The 18,093-nt window shown below is 40.6% G+C and overlaps 1 protein-coding gene across 2 annotated transcripts; it reads right to left on the bottom strand.

The window, feature by feature from the left end:
• Positions 1–5: 5 nt before the first annotated feature.
• LOC112561773 (atrial natriuretic peptide receptor 1-like) lies at positions 6–17,587 on the bottom strand. 2 transcript variants are annotated; one of them, XM_025234480.1, is made up of 10 exons: positions 17,255–17,587; positions 15,405–15,767; positions 8,060–8,325; positions 4,571–4,676; positions 3,774–3,931; positions 2,905–3,039; positions 2,248–2,383; positions 1,828–1,919; positions 741–876; positions 6–246 (listed from the first exon to the last, which is right to left on the bottom strand). In XM_025234480.1, the coding sequence occupies exons 2-10, from the start codon at positions 15,742–15,744 to the stop codon at positions 152–154; spliced, it is 1,464 nt and encodes a 487-aa protein (XP_025090265.1). In that variant the 5' UTR covers positions 15,745–15,767; positions 17,255–17,587; the 3' UTR covers positions 6–151. The 2 variants fall into 2 exon arrangements, with proteins under 2 accessions (XP_025090265.1, XP_025090276.1); XM_025234491.1 differs by having other exon boundaries at positions 15,405–15,748.
• Between the last annotated feature and the right edge of the window lie 506 nt (positions 17,588–18,093).

The following is an 18,093-nucleotide window of genomic DNA, read 5'->3' as shown; positions in this document are numbered from 1 at the left end:
AACGGGCTGTTCTTTAGGTTAAATTTTAAGATACATACAGTTCACATTTTATTAACCGAAATAAAAAAGAATAGGAAATGAAAATATCCAGTTATTCACGTTTTTTTTATCTTTTTCTCTTTCTTTTGATTGTTTCTTTCTTTCGTCTTTCCTACCTGAAGATAACACTAAAGACAATGAGACCAATGAGAAGCACACCGGAAAAAAGTACGCTGAGGGCTATTGTGATTCGCTGATCTGCTTCCCCTGAAACATCATCATCAATCATCAATAATCATCATCATCAATCATCATGTTTTAACTCGTCATCAGTCACCCAGCAATTACCGTAAACTGTGCATTGTAACAATTGTGTCCCTTTGACTCTCCTTTGTCGTTGTCTTCTATATTTAGAACAACGATGGAATGTGTATGGTCTGCACAAAGAACACTCTAGCACAGTCGATATCATGTAGCCATTACAGATGGCCGACAAAGGCGATAAAAAAAGGAATCGACGAAAGAAGTTTTTTTAAGTGAATGTTTATTTAATGAATGGCAACTTATTAAAAATTAACTTTAATGGGAGCTTTTTCGCACACTCCTGTTTGCAAAGAAGGCTGAGAAGAAGACATCGTTGATAAAAGTAATAAAGAAGGAAAACAACAAATGGAGAAAAAGTGAAAAGGAATAGGAAGACAAGCGAGACGACTCTTTCAAACGTGTCAAGTGTCATTGTGATGTAATTTTTAACATTTTACCTTTCACATCGCAATTCTCGTTCCGGAAGCCACAGAGAGGAATATTGAGTGGCGGCCCTTTGCCGTTGGGCCAGAAGATGCCGTTGGTGCCCTGGCGCTGCCAGCTTCTGTTCTCCACTCTGTATACCAGGACTGACTGTGGAGTGAGACAACCTTATTTCAAATCCAAGTATGCCGAGAATAGTGTGTGAAATAGAAAGCACCAAACTTGAAAGTGGCAAAAGCATGTGCTATAGAAAAAAAAGGAAAAAAAAGCACAGAATATGAGCAAAAAGACAGAGAGCATGATGTGATAAAATAAAAACAATATGCTAAAATAAAAATCAGACAGGTCTGTAATATACAAAATGTGCAAAAGTACCAATCACACAGTACATTAAACCACAAAATATCACAATGTTCTAAATAACAAATCAGTCCAACAGCGTGTTAAAAGTACAAATCACATGATGTGCTCCGGGGCAAGACAGACAGCTACAACAATCTATCTGGAGAGAAAATAACACTGGCAATTAATGTTGTTGTCACTGAGCTATACTTACTGTGCTGTCACTGAGCTATACTTACTGTGCTGTCACTGAGCTATACTTGTTTTATTGATCTAAAACGTAAGGGCAGGAGGGAATTAGTGTTTTATGCCGAGCCAGCAACTGAGGCTATATCGCGATAAGGCAGCCAGCCCTGTAAACAGATGCCACATGCAGAGAAAGAACAGCGTGCCCGAGACAAGATCTGAACCCAGGACAGCCAACCTTCACTGTATTGGTGACAGGTGCTAACCGTTGCGCGACTGGACCTCCCCATAACGTAAGGGGAGAGAAAAAGAAGTGCAAACAAGGAACAAAGAACAGAAAGACGGACGGAAACAAGGGAGCAATAGAAGGAAGAAAAGTAGTTATTACAGAGGTTGCTATGTGCCGACGATAGAAGAAAGCAGGCTAATGGCAAACAAAAGTCACGTAACAGAAAACGTCTAACTGATGTTTTGTTAGCCTTCAAATGTCAAGCTGTCTTCAAAAATTGTTTGTACCAGTGGAAAAGATACGACATAGGTCTCAGTTTTCAAGCGAACAGTAAAGAGACCCACTTCAAAGTTGCCGGTGGAAGGGTTCAGATCCACGACCACGATGTCTGATACTCTGTCGCCCATCTCATTGACCACCAAAGGACCCGCAAGTCCTGGAATATACGAAGACTAAAGTTGACATCGTATCAAACGAATTTTCCGAGCACAAAGTAAATGTTATAGAACTTTACTGAAATAACTGCAGATTCGAACTTAATAACTGGCAAAAATCAAACTCTCTGTCCTGCAAATCCGCAAAACAACTCGTTCACTTAAATGAATTCAACACAACGGCTAAAAAATGAGCAGTTTTTATGATTACCTAACTATTTTCGCCAATATTCATCGTGTACAAAAATACCCTGACACACCTTCGTGCTAGCCCCATTATGGTTAGCAGTTCCCTCAATCGAACTTCCCATTCTATTAACCCATCCTAACCTTGAAAGGTTCTGTTCCACATCTTCTTTGTCATAGCTATGCCATCCTTAGGGTTTCCTCCGGCAGAAAGAGTTTCGTTGAGAACATGGGTATACATCATGACTGATTCGTAGTATATCACAACAGATGTTTCTGGCTGCTCAGAAGAACCAGAGAAATAAAAATGAATGTAAAGATATAATGAAAACCGGTGTTCAGGCTGAACATGTTTTATTTTTCTATTGTAACTGTCTTCTTTTAGCATGATATAAGTAACAGCTAAACAAGCAAATAAACACAAATATGAATTCGCAACTTAACCCAGCTGGATGAATAACAGTTAATAAATATAATACTATCTAAAGTTATATCTATTAACTGTTATAATATAATATAAAATAATATAGCTACTATAACGACCACTGGTTATTACCTATCAAAAAGACAGATAACTAATTGAAGCTGGAAACAACCAAGCTATAAAAAAGCCACGGATCGTTGACTCCACCCAACCAAAAATGAAAGGGAAAAAACCTCCAAGAAGAAGAAGAAGAAGAAGAAGAAGAAGAACAACAACAACAACAACAACAACAACAACAACACAACAACAACAACAACAACAACAACAACAACAACAAATATTCGCGCAACTAGCAAACAAGCACCAAATTTATGTACCTCTTTGTTACCATAATCGTAGCCGTATTGTTCAAGGGACGATCTTCTCATGAGCTTCTTGAAGTGGTCCAGCGGCACAGCTAGTGGCTGAGCCAACACCAGCAGGATCACGCTCTCAAAGGCTTGCCTTGCCAGCTACAGTTGGGGAAACACAACGACTGCGAAGATTAGTCGAGAAAAAACAGGTAGACATGAAAAATTCATGCAGATGACTATAGACGGCTTAAAACAGTAGCTGTACCGTCCTGGTGTGGTAAGTAATAAATAATAAAGGTGATTAAGTACAGAACAGAAGAATGAGTTTGTCTGACTTCTCTGCCCCCAGCCATCATATCCTGACTGTAGGGTCAGGCAAGGGCAGGAGTCTTCACACAGTGTGTAGGTCCGTGGTTTGTGGAGACTGGCAAACCACATAGCTCCCATAACACAGAGGTGCTATGCTGAGTGTAAGCCCCACAATCATCCCGGCATGTGCGGCCGTGTGGCGCCTTCTGGTGGAATGAGACTTGTAGGAAGACGACTACAGCGCCGTCTGTTGTAACAGGGAAACGTGTGACGACTGGCGAGGAAATTGATGGACGAGAAAGGTCAGCAGCGATGCAACTTCTGCTTCCTCAACGATCATGCCGATGATGCTCTTACTGTTACAGCTGCTGACGACATCAGCGACACACTGATTGGCAATTTTGTGTCACGTGATGGCTGTATTGTAATATATATTTGCCAGCATTTACAATGTTTAATTTTGTTTGGAGAGTGACCAAAAAAAAAAAAAAAAAAAAAACAAACACGAAAAAATAAGGATACTTAGGTACTTTTTGTTAAAAATGGTTCAGCTTTGAATAAAAAAGGTTCCGTAAAAGGTTAACCTTGTCTTCTTCAGTATTGTTTCGCTTCCATAGGTCCATAGTCGGCATCTCGGTCAGCCCCGGCAGGATGAAGACATAATCGCCGGAAGTATAGCCTAGCGCATGCGCCGCGAGCAGCAACTCCCTTGAAGCCATAAGGTCGAGAAGACAGATGATGACTGGGGAACAACCAAAACAACAGTGACTAAGGAAAACAACAAGAAGTTTGTCAACTCGGAGTAAATATTCTACGATGGCGTGGCACATCCTAAATGCACTTTCTAGCAGTTTCAATCAGATTTATCCAACCGGCTTAAACTTATTATCGCACGAAATTATGACAGGTTATCACCCCAGCATGCAGCTGCATTTGTTCCTGTATTTATCATGTTTACACTATGTTTATTATTAGCGACAGACAAGCCCCAACCCCCACTCAAAGAACTCGTACGTTGGAGTTTTCATGACTTAGAAACACTAATATTTTCCGCTACAAAGCAAGACTGTTGGAGGGGGAGGAATTATCATTTGCCTTTTTTCTCTAGCATGTAAATTGTTAGTAGGTAATCTGTAGTCTGGTAGCGTAAAAATGATAGCTGATGTGTTAGTTACTATCAGCATAGTCACCTGCAAGAAGCATGTTCATATATTGTTGAAAGAACATTAGTAAATAGGAGAAGCGCTCTTCATTTTGTGTATACATGTATACTAGTGCATATATAATGCTTTTCCTTTTTTTCAGGACTTTTATTACTGTTTGTAAACTACATACCTATTGTAAATCAGAATGATGATTAGGGTATTATAGTTTTCATTACCTCGTGCAAATCTGCTCGCTTCTTTTAAGTAGATGTTGAAGTCATCCCTATCGTCAATGGCCGAAAGCGTGAATGGTATTCGTCGCCATGTCAGATCTTCCCTGGTCTGCCAAAAGGAAAAGAAAACCGAAGAAAGGAAGTTAAACGAAGCTCAACTTTATGTTATTTTCTTATACTGCCACAAACCAGGAGGTGGCGTTGTAGGCACTGAAACATTGGTCACAACAACAATTTCCTAGTGAAGGACAAGAAGAATGTGAATCGATACAATGTACACCTGTTAAAAAGTTTTTGTGTTAGTTCAGAGGAACCATCAGACTCTCTATAACAGGTTGACATTTTTAAAAGTGCCTGCAATTCTATAAAACAATGATCATGCCCTAACGTGAGAGTTCTCATTAGCCCCCCGGTTATGTGTGCCTGCCTGCACGACCAACAGATTGAGGATGCTCTTTGTTGTTGAGACCATGCCGCCCCTGAAAGCTGGCGGGTGTGAATGAAAGGCAACTATAGGCGGGTCTGGACTGTGATTGTGTGAGGGTCTGTCTGGTGTGACGGGTAGAAAGGTGCGATGGTATTGTTGATGCTGTTTGTGTGGTTCTAACCTTTGCTTCCCTTGTAAGCTTAACAATGGTCTTCTGGGATAAATAAAATCTCATTTTATCTTGCCTGGAAGGGACGTAAGAGGAATTCAACGGTAGGCGTTACCATTTTACTGGGAGCTTTTGAGAAAAAAAAAAACTGTTGTATTTTCTGATGAGACTTAGCCGGCTGCTGTACTATTATCAACACCTAAATCATTGGCTCTTAGAGTCCTTTCAAATTTCTCTTCGATCGTTTGCTGGATCGAAATAATGATGAAGACTTTTAAACATGAGGTACAAGTATACCGTTGGCTGTTACTATCTGGCATTGGTTAGATAGGGTGACAGGAAAGGGATTCAGGTATTGGGATTGAGAAGTGGGAGAGTCAGAAAAAGTAGCAACTAAGATGTTTTGTCGCTGAGTGCTGACGGGACAGAATTTGAGACTAATTCACCACAAAGTATTGGTGTTTAGCTGTCAATCCATCATTCTGGTTGTTCAACACATTTTTCTGCTCGAATCTCTTTTCCTGTTCCTTAAAGTCTTCCAATACATTGTGATCTTACACAGCACACACCATTAGCACATGTATAGAAATTACACATTTGACATCCCCCGATAATTCATTTCTCCCCTTGCATGTTCGACCCATAGATTTCATATTCTCAAAAGTACATCCCGGTTTTCTCATGCGCCAAGTCGCGTGTGTCCTAGACCTGTTTGGAGTTCACAGACATTTTCTTTCAACTGGAATTTAATGAGAGGAAGCGGATGCCCAGTACAAGGTCAAGACATGCAGCTATCAAATGAGGACAAGCTTCCCTATGATCCCTGTCAACAAGGTATCATCAAGAATTCTAAATTTATAAGAATATCACAAAAAGAACTAACTTTTAATAGTATTGACACGATTTTTGAACGTTCATATGAAATTTTAATACGTACTACATTTAGGCGGTGTATTTCAAGAGCTTAAAATTTGTTCGTTATTTCCATCTTCACTTAAATTTCAGTGCCACAGATTCTTCCCCCTAAAAAAAAAAAAAAAAAAATAATGCAAAACAAAAAGAAAACTTTTCTTCTTAAAATTGGTCTGCATCGTCCCAGGAGATGTGGCCAATCCATTCAGACTCTATTGATAGCTGTCTCCTGGCGGGATTCCACTTGTTGTCCGTGCCTGCTGCTTCTTTTGATCACGAAGTCAATAACCTCTACTGATTGTTACTCTTTGATCATGCAAAATGTTTAATGCGGCATCTCGCCAGAGATTAAACGAAGCAAGGAAGTTAGGTTTTCCCTGGAATTGTGTTTGCATCAGACGACAGACTCTTACACAAAGGTGTACACACGCACAAACGCACTTGCTAATATTTGAAAGATTCAAGGATGCATAATCGTGTAAGCTTCTGGTTTTCGCCAGACTATTTTATGTGATATGTTAATCTGAGAAAATGGAGACACGAGCAGTGAAAACTGATTTTTGGTCAGCTAAAGATGAAGCAGAAAAAGTTCATACCAGCAGTTCTTATAGAACACATGCACATGGCCAGTCCACTCTCATTACAAGACTCGTTAAAGAACATAAACATACGACTAGCCTGCATGTCACAGAACATATGCTCACACTAGCCCCTCATAGTCGGATCCTTGTTCATGACCCTTATCTTCCTCCCGAACCCCGAGACAAAAATTGCGTGATACAGCCTGACTTGCCGGCTCGGCGTGAAACACCAATTACCCCGAGACAAAGAGACAATCAAAAGACAAATCGACAATATCACTTAAGGAGGTCGGACAGTCAGATGGAAAAAGAAATAAAAAAGACAGAAAAGATACAAAGAAAGAAGGAAGGAATAAATAAAAAGATGAGCTAGAAAAAAAAATTGAATTTAAGGAAACTAGAAAAAATAGAAAAATGAAAGAATTAAACTAAAAAATAATAAAGAAAGGAACTGTGGTAGAAAAGACTGTGAGAGAAGACGCGTGTGCGCGCACTAACAAACACGCGTTTTATGACCTTGTTATTGGTAACAGGTCATGAACAACAACAGCCAACACAGCGCTAAAATAGCACACACACATTTCCTTACAGAAATTATTCATTGTGAGATAAACAATCTGCAATGGAAAAACAAAAGCATAAAACGAGAGCTGGATTAGGCGAGAGGGAGAAAGGTGGCGGGGGCAGAAAGATGGAGAGGAAGACGAAAAAGGACGAGAGTGAGAAAGGGGAAAGAAAGAGAAAGAGAGGAACAAGAGAAAGAAAGAAGGGTGAAATAGAACAGACAAATAGGGAAGAAGAGAGAGAGAAATGGAGGGAGAGAGGGAAAGACAGGGAGAGGAATGGTGAAAGTATGGTGAAAGAGAGTTTGAGACATATGCAGAGCATGAGCATCAGTAATGTGCAACACGGAGATTAATTTTTTATATTAACAGTCATTATTTTTAACATTCCTACGAATTGTGCTGCATCTGTAATTACGAATAACACGTGAAAGGCGCAGTGACGAAGCAATTATGAAACAGATGATATGATTATGGCCGCCTAGTTTTCACGGATGTTTTTCATGACATTTTTTTCTACCACAGATCACAGACTGTGGCACGCAGGCCACACACACACATCGGTATTTTTAAAAAGACTGATATGTTTATACATGTGACCATCCCACGAGTGTCTCTAGCTTGATTTAATTGTTTTTATCACAATCGTATTTATCAGTAAACTATCGGAAAAGTATTGGAAAAATCAAGTAGTTTTACTGGATCGAACCGGCGTAATTTACAGATAAGCGCGTGTGTGGGTGTGTGACTACGTGTGTGTGTGTGCATGTGTCTATACGGATGCTGGTCACTTACTTCAATTCTACTATCATCTTAGTAGTTGGCCGTAAAGCCTCTTACATCGAGAATCTGGTCGAAGGTGAGTCCCAGGAGGTCGTAGAAGAGGGTGCCCTGGTCGTTGATGACGGCCACGGTGTTCCAGAGGTACTCCTCCATCAGGAAGACGACGACGTCTGCGAACTGCCCCTGCATGAAGTAGGAGGTGCGCGTCAGGCGCGGGAACTGATTCTTGTTGCCGATGATCTCGGTGTTGCCCACAGGCGTGATGATGGGCAGGTTCCAGCTGTTGGCCATGTGTGCCAGTGGCATCACCGCCTTGCTGCAGCCTGGTGGTGGACAACACAATGAACACAATGCGGCAGACTAACCGTCAAGTAGGATTGTATTTGAAAAAGGATTAGGCACAACACGTAGACACCATGCTCTCCAAGCACCCTGTGTCACAGTTCAAAAAGAAGAACATAACAGGTTTACCGTTAATCAAATATTTAATTAGACGAGCTGCTTCTGTATGTTTTATAAACTTCATGTCCAGGTATGATCTGATTTTATATATATTTAGATCATTTCCCAAATTACTTGTAAAATTTTGGTTTGGTAAACACACTTTCGGTGGATGGCAATATGGTGCACAGAGAATTATATAAAAAATGAATGCATTTTTGTTTGTTCTCTCCTTCTTCTGTTTGCTTATTTCAACATTTGTTTCTTTCTTCTCTGTTCCGTCCCACCTCTTTCAACCTTTTCTTGGACTCAGTGCGTTTGCATGCGTTTTCTTCATTTGTTCTTTTTATCCTTGCCTTTATCCTTAATCGAAATCAGAAGTTGTGCATGGTCTTAGAAAACAATTTCCCTTTATTTTTTTAACAGAAATTCGAGAATACTAGCTGAAACACTTGTCTTTGATGTTCTCTAGTAGAAGGAAATGAAGTCAGCAGAATCGAGACTGAATACCTTATCCTTCTTCGCATCTCGCAAGGAAATGACATTTCCGTGTACATCGCAAGTTTCAGTTCGGGTGATTGTCTAAGATTTCAGTTGTAACAAATAACAACTCTAAACTATCGGTAAGCCTTTAAAATGTCCCTGCGGCATGAATGTGCTTTATTAATGAATAAATGAATGTCTTAAAACGGTACTGCTTGTCCCTCTTGCTTTATTTAACTCTTTACCCGTGTTTGTTTCAGTGAATTTGGTACAGCTGCGCAGGAAACATCTCTCCCTGAGTCTTCTTTTAGTACATGATATTACTGTCCATATTTGAGCCCCTTGTAATGAAACGTTTCATAATTTACACTTAAAATATGTACACACACAGAGAACTACCACAGCGATGAAAGTGATGGGTGCGCATGATAGTCCTCCCTGCTATTTTTCCTCCTCGCCTACCTCTCTCGTTCAAATTCTTGTCCCCTTTTTCGTCGAAGTGTTTCTACTTTTGACGATTTCCTCTCCATGCAGGAAAACCCACCTGTTTCTCAAATACCTTTCATAACCAAAGAACTCTTCCGTCCACGCCATCAATCATTCATGGACCCAGAGCCAAAACATTACAGCAGTCATTAAGGGCAATCACGTGAAAGAGACTTTCTTTTGAGGACCTGCAATGATGCAACACGTTAAACCGCCCCTCGTGGGGCTAGCCGGAAGTGACGTCAGTATGGACGAGCGTACAGATGATGTTTGCTGGACGTCCAGTATGTTTGAGACAACCAGTTCCAGCATTGCACCGCGAGTTGCCGGGTTTGGTAAAGAGGCTACACCATGTTTTCAGTTACCTCAGGGACTTTATGATTGTTTGAAAGGCTTTCATTTCAGGCCTCGAGGGAGCACTTCCGGTGTCGCTGAGAATGCGCTTCACCGTGATGTGTTTGCACTAGACTCGTGGGCTGTTCTCAGTATTGATGGCAGCCCCACTATGTCCACTGGCACTCTAAAATCAGGTGGTTCTTCATTGACATGCTAATAAACTAGCAATCATTCATATGGAGAAGAGTTCTAAAGTGCAGGTCTTTTTTTTCTACCCCTTTCTTGCTTTGTTTGTTTTCTGTCTGTTGGTTTTCAAAATAATAACAAGAGAGAGGATTAAAGAGGTATCTATACAAGCCCTTTGATTAAGTGTCTTCAATTAATCGCTAAAAAAATTAAGAAATTAAATTCTTAAAGTTTAACAAATTTGGAATCAGCTAGATCGACAGACGAACCGATGGAAGCATCACACAACTGTCTCTGCTTAGCTTAGCTTTGTTCTTGTATTTAAAACTGTGTCTGATACACCCGCTGAGCCTTGTTCACACCAAGCCCATTAGACTCATTGCAGGACGCCAGTCTTTATCTACACATCTGTATCTACCCAACTAATGCAAATTCGACGCCGATGAAAATTTTCTCGATGTCAACAGCATGACTCATCCCCATCCATCTGCTTATATGTCCGTCCGTCCATCTAACAAACCTTTAATTGCATTCTCCTGTCAGACGTCCACGAGATCTTGTCAGAGAACCTTCTAAATAGCAGCATAATGTTAAGCTTGTGTATCAAAGACAATTTTAAATTCAAGGCTGAACTGATGTATCGAAGGCAGTTTGGCGATATCCATCCCTCTGTTCGTCTGTTAATCCCGTATTTATCTGAAATTAATTCTAAATTCTTTAGCCATGAATTAATGTTACTTAACCGAAGAGCTTACGTAGGTGTTTCATAAGAACTGCGTTTACCTGTTGTTATCATTGCTTTGACTGACAACAACAGACTGTTTGATAGACTATTGACAAATCCTACATGGCGTGACTTGTGACAGAAGTGATATATTTATGTTGTGAAGAATCTCTAAGACAGATAAGATGAAACCAGCATCCAACGGTTTGAAAGTAAAAACTTCAGATAGACGAATTGCTTAGATTAGTTTCAATAAGAAAAAAATTCTGAACTACAGTTTTGCCATTATACTTTTGTCACGTGACCTTTAATCGTTAATCAATGTTTACCTCCGGTAGCCCGCTCCCAGAATCAAATACTTTCATAATGGGGGTAGAGACATCCAGTTTTGTGCTGTTTTCCTCCATACAAACGCTCATTATATTGTAGACCTTTCAAAAGAACTTAAACCAGATAGAAGACAGCTAAATCCATTTGCATCTGACTATCCACAGAGCACATCCCCACGCTGGCATTTCAAAAACTGTTTAAAACGATCTTAAAAAATTGTTCTAGTTTTCTGTCGTTTTCATTACATAGAACTCGTCAACGAATGAGGCCAGTAAACATACGAAAGAACTGCATTGTTCTTGACATATCAATGTTTTTATAAGGAAATATTTTATCATAATTCTCACAAACGACAGCAGCGAACGTTTCGGACGTGAAGCTGTTCAGAACTCTTCAATCAAAGAGGAAGACAGATGGAACTGTACAGCCACCATCAGCCAAATGCATTAGTCAAGCTTCTCTCCTCTTGTTGTTGGCAGCTATCACCTGGGAATAGCTTTGCAGATGCTTCTCGTTCCCATCAGTTTTGAAAAATACAGACTAAACTGCAGTTTTGTCAGTAATAACTTTCTGACGGATGTAGCACGCTTGCAAACACGCTTGTGCACACGCATGAATTCCCTTCAATAATATGTAGTCACACTATTATATATATCTCTCACGGACGCACACATGCAGAGGTAAGCCCGACGGAAAGAAAATGATGACAGAACGTGGGATGCGTTTGGGGAGGGAGAGAAGCAAAGAAGAAAAAGAGATAAATTCAGGCTTTTCTCGACTATTCCAATGTCCAGTCAGCTTTTGCCATGTTTTGACTGCCGTGGCTACTGCTGGCGATTCTAATTGTTGGCATGACAGTGGCAGGAGCAAGTTTTCATTTTTACACCGGAAAACTAAATCGGATATTACTTTCTAATTTCATCGTACTCTGCTATGGCTGCACCAGTCTCAGAACGGATTTTTTCTTTTTTTTGTGTGTGTGTGGATGGACGGGGCACATCGACCGCCTGATATTATCCTACATTTATCATTGATAAAACTCGCTCAGCAGCTGTGCAACACTGAAATACAGCTTTCATCTTTCTAACTCTCCCCCTTCCCAAAAAACAAATTCTATGAAAACGTTCGAAATAAACTAACTAGGACAGCAGCATTTGTGACCTCACGTGCCGCAGGTCACAACAGCAAGTACCATCCATCGGTCGTTCCTGATGTAGATGCTGGTGATGAGGTGTTCTGCTAACACACACAGAGATGTATGCCGCAAGTAGCAACTGAAGTCATAGAAGTCGCAGCTGGCTACAGGCGATTTAAGAAAGGCTCTGAGGGTTTCTGTCAACTTCTGAGACCCAACTAAGCGTCTGATTACAGGTCAGGATGAATATCGCAATCATCTTTAAGGTTCTATTTAAAGCTGCTCAAGCGGCAGCACCAGTCCCGGACAAATTTGCAACAGAGATTAACCCGAAGAACCACACACTTTAAACATCAACCACAGAATACTGGAGCACGAATATCTATGACCACCCCTATCCTCCCACTTTGTCCTCCAAAGAAGAAAAGCAATCATTAACCTTCGTTAGTCATGCGGTTGGAATGGCACACACACATTAGCCATACAACCTTCTTTTCGAGGGAAGATGAGAAAAGCGAGCTGAGGCTTGCCTGACTTTTCTCATTGTCTATCCCACGTCCTCGACTCTGCTGTAAACCTGTTTAGCAAAGCCTTGTTCCGCGATTTTATGAAGCAACCATGAAACTAGCCTTTTGAAAATAAAAGTGGTTCTTATAATTAAGTGCAAAGAAATTCAAGAAGTGTTGAATATGTCAGGGATTACAAACAAGTCAGACTCTTTCTAGCGGCCTAGGGAGGAATATTTTATAGTGTATACCTGACCAATGCATCATCCCTTCCTGACGAGCACTTTCTTTTTTAGAGGTTCTGCCGTCGTTGGATTATAAAATATTGTCCTCTTTCCCATCTCAGTAAGATCTCTCCCTTTTTATTAATACTTGGGAGTGAATTTTTGCATCAGAATTTTGTGTCGACGTGTTATTGTTGTTTGTTGACATTGGAGAAAGAGTTTTTTTCAACTGGATCGAATACAAAACTTTCAGCTTTCATCATAATTGATGCCCCAACTTATTTCCCCCAACCTGATGCCTTGTGGCTTTCAGTTTTTTCCAAAAACTTTATGGAACCTCGAGAAGGCCATTGAACCACCCACAGCAGAACTTTTACTCGTTTTTTCCTTTCCAGTCTCTATTTGTATTCAGGGTAATGGAGAGCAGGCAACTTCTGAATGAATCAAGGCTCAACACGAAAAAAAACAAAACAACAACAACAAAAAACTAAGCCCACAAACTAATTCTGAAGTAAACTTTCTTGGAATTGTTAAACCTAAGAATATTTCAACAAAATGACGGAGCGGTAGTCTAGACACCTTCTGTTATTGAGATCGATGTTGTCTGTTCATCCTTTTGTCAGCGGATGCGAGGCCATGAACCAGGTGAGTTCTTTATCTACATGGGATAAAGTTTTGTACAGCTGCTCGTCTGTGACCTACACGTCAGCGCCGAAATGTTTCGATGTCAGCGCACAGGAGATGGTATTGACAGTACCAATGTTATAACACCAGACTCTAAAGGTCAGAGGTTAGTTGCACGTTTCAAAAACTGTTCCAAAGAAGCAAATCTTTCCCAAATCACTCCTATGCCATTTAAATGCTTTCCAAAAACTCATACGAAAAATGTGCTGACGGGATCGAACTTTATAAGCAGTTTAATCTTATTTAAAACAATTTTAGTTATAAAAGTTTTTAAATTGTGTTGCGAATTCTGCTTCTATATAACTGATTATTGAAGCAGAATTAAATGCCTGAAAGTTTTTAAAATTAGAAAATGTATTATGCAACTGGCCCCATTGCTCCATGGGGTTGTAATAAAAGAGGCGAGTGCGTATCTTTCAGTTAAAATGGCTATGCAACTCCTAAATAATAATTGATATACAGTCTGACACACACAACCCCACTCCTCCCCCAACAAAAAAATCAAAACAACAAAACAAACAAAAAGCAAAATCAGACAGGCTGCCCTGAATCGACAAATAACGTCGTGAAAAAACCCAGAGATCGAAGTTGGTTTTTTTTTCTTACAGCCGCCATAACACCCCCTCTTCCATGCCTCCTACCCTCTTTCTCTTTCTCTGAGTCAATAAAAAGTTCGCTCGTTCTCTCGAAGAGACGGGTGTGTCTGTCTGGCTGCGGATGTTGGAGGTCATATGACAAAAAAATCCAGTACTGCCAGGTGAAAATGAGACTGAGGGAGGGCAGAGAGAAAGCGATGTGCACACAAAGAGTTGGGGAGAACAGCTGTCACGCACTCTTGATGTCTGGACAACAGGATATGAACAAGTCAACATGAAGTCAGTAACAGCGCCACTGAAATGACCTGGTTATATAAAATGTGATCTCATGTGCCAATACTTTCATGTCCTCTCTCTGTCTTGCTTTTTTCTGATTGTACACGTTTGTGCTGCTGTTGATAGTTCAGATATTCAAGTTTTTGTTCATGTAGTCTCAGATGATAGTACTTCAGATGACTTTTCACAACTGCCTTAAATTTCTCCATCTCTGTGCTATCTTCGTGTGTCCAAACAAAATACAAGACTTCAAGTAAAAATATCAAAAAGATCCAAGTTTCTTTAAACTGATTGCATACGAAGTATGGGAGCTTCCAGGCTGATTTAGGCGCCAGCGATGTCTGATTTGCTACCGGCTTTTTCATGAATCGTTGTCTTGTGATACAGCTGACCACCCAAGACACCTAAGTCCCTCCTCCGTGGTGGTTTCAATGTTGTTGGATCATGTGTGACATTCGAGGTCGGGTTCCAAGTCTCAGATCCCAGCACACCCCTAAACACCAAGCGGAGACGTCGAGAGCTCGTCACCTCCACCATCAACGGGGTTGAGGAGAAAGAGACCCGAGGAACGTACATAGTTCCACGCAGACTTCTTTGTCCTTTCTTTGATTATTATTTCTGTGATTTTGTGTCAGCACTGCCAGGTTTCGTGTACATTGAGGTATTTGATCAGTAGTTTTAGAGCTCAACTAACTGTAGTTGTTTACTGTAACCCTAACCCTGGGTCGAGAGAGGTTTGACCGCCAAACAGCGCTGTCGACCAAGCGGACGCAAAAAAACCAACCTCTGCCTCATGAGAATTTCAGATGATTAAAAGCAGCCTCTTGGCAAACAACAGTCCAGTTCGCTCGTCACAAGTCCCCAGCAATATAATGGTAAAATGTGTGCAATAGTTATCGTGAAATTTCACACCACACCAAAGAGCGACAACCAACAAAACGACCCTATAACATTATAGGGAAGGAGTCTGGGAAGAGAGCTTGTCGCCCACTTACCTGGACCAATAAAGACATCCACACCAGTTGTGTAGTACACGTCTGCTGCCACCGCGCCAACGACTTCCGGTCCGCAGGAGCCTGCGCGGAACTCCCACAGTAGCTCCACCGTGTCGTTGTACAGCGCCTGCGACTGCTCGATGGCCAATTTGATGGCCGGCCCTGACCGACTTATTTCGAAGGACAAGGACGAGTTTTGATCGCTCACCTCGATGGTGACGATCCTGGCCTTGTAGCGGTCGCCGCCAGCCTTCCTCAACATCCAAGTCAGCAGAAGGCACAGCAGCAGTTTCTTTGAGATGTCATCGTCCAGGAGGAGAGGGCTCGAAGGACGGGTCATTTCTCTGGGATGTTTACAAAAGGCTAGGATAAAACAATAAAAAGTCAGCGAAGGGATTTATTTGCGAAATTTCGTGCCGGTGTCACGAGCTCACGCTTTGCCTTCTCACAGTGCGCATGCGCAGACAGGGCAATTTGTGGGCTTGATATACCGTGAGATGAGCATGAGTCCGAGATCAGGCTTATCTTAAAAACTCTAAATAAAACTAGATTATAAAACTAGACAGGTGTGACTAGATCATAGTTAACCAGAATTTAAGGATGGTTAGCAAAGAACAAAAATGCATAGATCAGTATCGCAATTCGCAAAGTTCAAACATCCGAATAAGACAGCCAACGCTGTTGTTGTGCTCAGTGCTATCTTGGCGGAAATGACCCGTCAGTGGTGGACATGACGTGTTGACCCCTGCGCCTGCGCACTGTGAGAAGGCAAAGCGTGGGCTCGTGACACCGGCATAATTGTTGTCATCTGTGTGTAGTATTTCGAATTCACCAGCCAAGTTTTTAAATAAAGGTAGATATTTGCATTACAAGTTAATGATTTGAAAATCCTAAGACTTCAGTGAATTTTCTCCATGATTTAAAACACACGTTTAAAATATCCATATGTTGATGAACAAAAAAATGGGTTGCGCGGAATTGAAGTTTCTTCTCTTTCCTTTTCAATTGATGAAAATGCCTATTGGAAACGTAAATTCGTAGCAACTAATACACACTCTTACTACTGCAAACAAGGAGGAGGGAATGCATTTGCAGTCCGACGTCGGAATCAACCGCCACTCGCAGAATAAGGAGAATAAAAGAAAGGAAAATGCTATGGAAATGCTATCTTCTGGAATACGTCTACACCACATAACATGAACAGAAAGAACTCGAAACGTTTCACAAATGTATGCGTGTTTCTTGGTTGTCAAGGCTACAAGCAATGGCAAAATGGATATTGTTGAAAAACAATATTTGTGCACATTATGGCTCCAAAGTTTGATCTTTATCTAAGCATTATGACATTTTCGTATTTGAATCTTGTAAAAACAAGCAGTTTGTTCATTTAAGTTATGAGGAAATAGTATCTGCAAAAAAAAAAAAAAAAAAAAAAAAAAAACACACAAAAATTAGACCTCCACTAAAGTGCTAATCATATTTGTCAGCTAGACTTTTAAGCTTCAAAAAGGAGAAAATTACAAATCAAAGCTTACCTAAGCATAGAGAAAAGAACTAAAGTTCTTTCTGTGGCGATTTATAATTACAGAACCTTAGAATTTTGGTGACAATGACACGTCGAATGATCCGTGAATATGAAAGCTAGTTTCTGATGTGATGGCAATGAATTCTGGAAAAACTAAATTGTTTACAGCCTTCGTTTGTCCATCACACAAGAATAGCACAAGCAACATATTTATAATCCAAACCGAATGTAACTGCAAAGACAAATTCTGTTTACATCTCTTAATAGACAAGTATGCTTATTGATGTAATCGTAAAGAACGAATAAAAAACCTAAATCGACTTACAGGCAAACGTCCCCACGGCACAGTTAGCTTCTTGTTGGATTCACTTTTGTTCTCAAAGTGTACTTGACATGATAAACATCTGTTGAAGACACCAAATGCAAACAACCGATCCACTCCACGCGATGTTGTCCACACAGCCGCACTCTTTCTAAACCCGAACTGAACTCTTCCACACAGCCAGTGACGTCACGTGTGTTGGAAGGCCATTCATCTGCACCAATCGCAGACGCGGACAAACAGCACGAGAGGAAACATACTGTTTACTATGTATCTTTACACAGACAAGACTTCGGCTGGACGGTCGCTTCTGATGGTGAAAACATCCAGTGTAGGAGCTAGTAGGTCGTTTGGTTAAATCGCTGTCATTGATTTCTATTGTAGGATTTTTTTCAAGGGAGGGGAAAAAAGGATCGTCTCTTTGTCATAATTGGTTGGTTGTGGTCTGTTGGGAAACAAATGAAAGTGCTTTTAGATACATTTGTTGTCTTGACAAGTGTGGTTGTATGGCCAGTCTGATATTACGATTTATAAAAAAGGCAACAATTCTGGTGTAGTTTACATCTGACTTCGTTGGAAGTATTAAATAATGGAGCTAAGTGTAATGGTACAGGAAAAATGGACTGGGAGAGTTTCGGGTAATATTTTTTGGTTGTCAGCAGAATGACAGAAGACTGGATGCTTGTACTGTACACATTTTCATATCATACAGCACACATTATATATAAAGGAACCTGGGTTTCATCACATAATAGGAAACAAAGATACCCTCATTTATACTGAATATTTTTCGTGCTTTTGTACGGCTTGTCTACATTTTTTAAAATTTTAGATAGTGGGCA

This window comes from Pomacea canaliculata, linkage group LG1 (genome assembly GCF_003073045.1).
Source record: "Pomacea canaliculata isolate SZHN2017 linkage group LG1, ASM307304v1, whole genome shotgun sequence".
Taxonomy (NCBI): Eukaryota; Metazoa; Mollusca; class Gastropoda; order Architaenioglossa; family Ampullariidae; genus Pomacea; species Pomacea canaliculata.
This window is presented reverse-complemented; position numbering and strand designations above follow the sequence as displayed.